The sequence below is a fragment of the Amphibalanus amphitrite genome, unplaced genomic scaffold, assembly GCF_019059575.1.
Source record: "Amphibalanus amphitrite isolate SeventyFive unplaced genomic scaffold, NRLGWU_Aamphi_draft 002021F_arrow, whole genome shotgun sequence".
NCBI classification, from domain to species: domain Eukaryota; kingdom Metazoa; phylum Arthropoda; class Thecostraca; order Balanomorpha; family Balanidae; genus Amphibalanus; species Amphibalanus amphitrite.
In genome coordinates, this window is record NW_024883514.1 from 73379 (window position 1) to 77858 (window position 4480).

General features: G+C 47.5%; 1 protein-coding gene across 1 annotated transcript; it reads right to left on the reverse strand.

Annotated features, from left to right (window-relative positions):
• Positions 1 to 857: 857 nt before the first annotated feature.
• Positions 858 to 4089, reverse strand: LOC122376111 (the record flags this gene model as incomplete). The annotated part of the gene is made up of 3 exons (XM_043355805.1): positions 858 to 2648; positions 3318 to 3515; positions 3887 to 4089. Coding segments are annotated over 3 exons (569 nt in total), but the record flags the coding sequence as incomplete, so codon positions are not given.
• Positions 4090 to 4480: the final 391 nt, after the last annotated feature.

Sequence of the window (4480 nt, forward strand, 5' to 3'; positions counted from 1 at the left end):
CGACTGGCCTCATGGCACGACCGCCCGGACCCCGGACCCCGGACTCCGGGCAGCAGCGGTAATTTCCGTACAATTTCCTCCGTGTCGCCTTTGACGCCGCCCCCCTCGTGGCTATCACGCGCCGAGGCGAGACGGCTGAGGGATATATTATCTGCGCGTGGCTTATTCAGGAAAGGCAAGATACGGGAATCATGTGAACGTTTTGATAAATCAAACGTGAATACTGATTAAACAATGACGTTATTTGAGGTCATGAAATTTATGCCAAGGAAGTGAAATTAAAAATGCATATTTCTGCTTGGTTTATCATCGATTGCTTATAAACATCAAACATGATCGAAATTGTACACGTATGACCTAGTAGTAGGAAACTGAGTACCATTTTCAACACAGCTGTCGTGTATTCTATCATCATCCCACGTCACACAAAGCAGCACAGCAGGGAGCTGAATGAGCTCAGTTCCACGTCAATAGTCCAGTTCCACGTCCTCGTCATGTTCAGCAACATAAAACACAGCATGACAACCCGTTCACAGGCTCATTAGATATAGATTTAAAACGCATCGCCAACATATTCGTAAAATATTGATTCTTCTCATGTAAGTTGTACTTGTTCAAAAAGACATGCTTGGTATTTTCGTCAGAAAAGTAATGAAATGATGTGCAAATATTTGACAATTCTGCCTTTGCCCATCACATACCTATGATTGGCGCATTCCCAGGTAACAAGTCACAAATATATACCCATCAGCACGCTACCGAATTCAACATCTGTTTATCAATCACACCATTTCATTTAAACAGCAGACAAAACAAAACTCTAATTAAATTTCCAGCACCATCGCATACACCAGTCACACCAGGTGATAATTGTTCATCTAAAGCACCCAATGAGCATCAGTCGCTGATCACATCACAACGAATTACACGCGAGACACCGGTAATGCCCATAATTGGTTACACAATATAGGTACACACCAAACATTTATGAACACCGATAATTCATACACAGAACACACAATCTGTAATATTCGAAACTTTTAGTACTGAAGTAAGTCTCCATGGACAAGAGGGACATCTTTTTTAGACACTGATCTAGGAAAACTACGAAACCCTTTCAAACAAAAAATATAAAACAAACTACATAACTCAAGAAAGACTGTTTCAATAAATAGTTGCAAAAACGCGTATCACAATAAAGCTTTGGTTTCTGGTTAAAAATGGCGATACCAGTTACACTATAAAGCACCGAACGAAGACGAGTGTGCCATACGGCACAAGCATTAAATCACCAGTACACTATTAATCTCGTTTCGCACTACCATACGTCTATAATCACATCCCACACAAGATACAGTTCATGTTCAAGGTCACCTGAAATGAGATCATATAAATCTCTTGACTAGCACATGTTCATGCTTTACTGTAGTAAGTACCTACCCATCTATGATCACACCGTAGATTCTTGACAACTATTCCTAGACTGTCAAACATTACCTTTACATGAAATCAACAGCAACACACACGCGAACAGGAAGGAACGATTCCCACGTATACAATACCTTTCAAATGTCGCACCTCTTTGAACGAATAATATGCGGCTATCGAGCTTGTGCGGCATACTCTAAAAATACATAGAACATATAATATGTTTCGATCCATCTGAGTCCTGCGCTGTGCCTAGCCTCCTTCAGGTACCTCACTACGTCCTCCACGGAGAACTACCCTCTTCACCAATACCTCCTTTGAACAGACGAGAAACATTTAGCATCGTCATAGTGGCGTCTCGGACCCCCCTGTTTTTTTTTTGTTTTGTTGGGTTAGGCCCTTTCGGTCGACAAGACCATTGCAGAGCCAGAAGGATGATAGGAATTAGGGGGAGACATTGGTCTGGGCAGGCACCCTAGTGAGTCGCCGGGGCTGAGCCCGTCCAGAGGACAGGCCACCCAGCCCCAAGGCACTCACTGCACCCGGCTACGGGGTGCGCTCCCTCGGGAGCAGCGGTGCCGCTCCAAGGGAGCAGCCCGCATGAGATAAAGTTGCCTGTCCAGCCCGGAGTGGGGTTGCGGCGTGGAGGAGAAGGATTTCAGTATCCTGAGGATAGAAGCACAGAACGGTGTGGACCCCCTGCAGCGTTTCCATCGACTTTCTGCTCCAGCGACAGTTCTGGCTCAGTTTCAGCGTCGTCTCTCATTTTACCGCAGCGCCCTCTCGGATTCCGTCGCCGTTCACTACCCCAGGACTCTCGACTGCAAGAGGGCGCTTTGAGTCCCTTCAGAACACCCCTCACGTTGTTGCGCTCTATCGTTCTTCGATCTTTTTACAAAGAACGCAGCCCAGGGATGGTTCGTGGCGTCTCAGATGGCCTCACTTCAAGACCACATCATCTCCATCACTCATCAGTCATCAGCTGTGATAGATCCATCTAGACATCTCGAAGAGACTCTCACAGGCGCCCGTCACGTCGCGCCCGGCGCCCCTCACGCGGCGTCTGCTTTGATGAGTGACACGCAGGGTCCGGAGCGACAGGACGCTCCAGCTCGCTCCGACACGGTGAGGACAGATTCCCGCAGCTGGGGCGTCGGTCGGGCCGCCGCCGGCGCCCTCTGGCTCGGCTGCAGTGGTAGAGAGGACTGGTGCTCGTGCATCTGACGGGAGGGACGGGGAGGGTCAGGTCAGCAGCAATGATCATTTACTCACTCACCCACTCACTCACTGACTCATTCACTCACTCACTCACTCACTCACTCACTCATTCACTCACTCACTCACTCACTCACTCACTCACTCACTCAATCACTCACTCACTCACTCACTCACTCACTCACTCACTCACTCACTCACTCACCCACTCACTCACTCACCAACTCACTCACTCACTCACTCACTCACTCACTCACCCACTCACTGACTCACTGAATCACTCACTCACACACTCACACACTCACTCACTCACTCACTCACTCACTCACTCACTCACTCACTCACTCACTCACTCACTCACTCACTCACTCACTCACTCACTCACTCACTCACTCACTCACTCACTCACTCACTCACTCACTGATCTCACTCACGCGCCCACTCATTCATTCACTCACTCACTCACTCACTCACTTATTCACACCAGCAACATTTCATTCTTCCGTTCTTCCATTCATCCTTTCATCCATTCGTCCAACATTTCATTCATTCATTCAAACATCCCCTGCAAGTGGATAAACACCTTGAGTCCATCATCATCCCCTGCCAGGTCCCAAGTCAATGCACCATCCCACCATCACTTCCATCACCATATTATGATTCCAGTTCCATACCTCAATGACGTCATCTTCACAGATGCGACTGTTGTTGGTGGCCCCTCCCAGCCAGGCGGATTCGTCAGACGGTGACAGGAGTGCCCGCAGCGAGCAGCTGTCTGAGCCCCGCACCTCGGCCACACCACAGGACCGACCCCGACCCTTCTTGGTCAGCTTGGCGATCAGACCCTGCTTGGTGGCGCTGGTCTTGTATACCTGAGGGGAGGGATAATGGTGGAGATTACCGAAATAACTGGAGGGGTCAGAAAGAATTAAAAATAAATGTGGCTCGTCATCCTTGGAAGAGTAAGAAAGAGCCTTCCAATGGCCATAACAAAACAAAGTTCATAAAAACACAGTCGCTCTGAATGTTTTTTTTTTTTAATCTTACAACTTGCTGCATCAAAGATGAAAGACGTTACATAAGCATTTTACTTCAGGCTTTTATCATAGTCAATATGTGTTGTTCTTTATACAGACCGAGAAGGTATTCCCAGTCCTTTGTGAATATAAATATGGTTGACATTCACAGAGAAGCACAGCAAAAACGTTAGTCAATAATACAACTTTTTTCATTAACTCCGCACCTGATGCGCGTTGTCAAACAGATTGAAGCTCCAGCTGCGTTCTCTGAAGAGGGCATCTCCGTTGATTGCCTTCTCTCGCCACGTGTTTTCCGCATCCCGTTCGCTCCTGCACGTGGCGCACGGCTCCAGCTTGCACGTGGGCGAGGGTGGCACGAGGGTGGGGGTGGGTGGCAGCCGAACCAGGCCGCCAGACGTCAGTTGCTCTGCGAAATGAGGGGTTGGTGAGTGCAGGAGAACGGCTCACAAGTACCGTAAACGAGTGATGATTATTTTTCATACTCTGAAGGCGTGCTGTTTTCAAATCATATTGATAGTCACGCATGATCACGCTAATGCATGAGTTCCGTGCCCTCGTGCGTAAAAAGGAGCAGTGCGTTATTAGGTCACTTTCCCCTATGTAACCCAAAGTCACTGTCTGCGCAATGAGTATACAATGAGTCACTGTATTCTTGCACAATGTGCGTATAATAACCGAGTGGAAAAGGACACAAACTTTATCCAAAAGAAGTATCTGGCAATAATGTGTGAATACCTTATAGATAAGCATCAAATGGCACATTAGTTAGGAACAAATCATGCCTGATATTGACAACA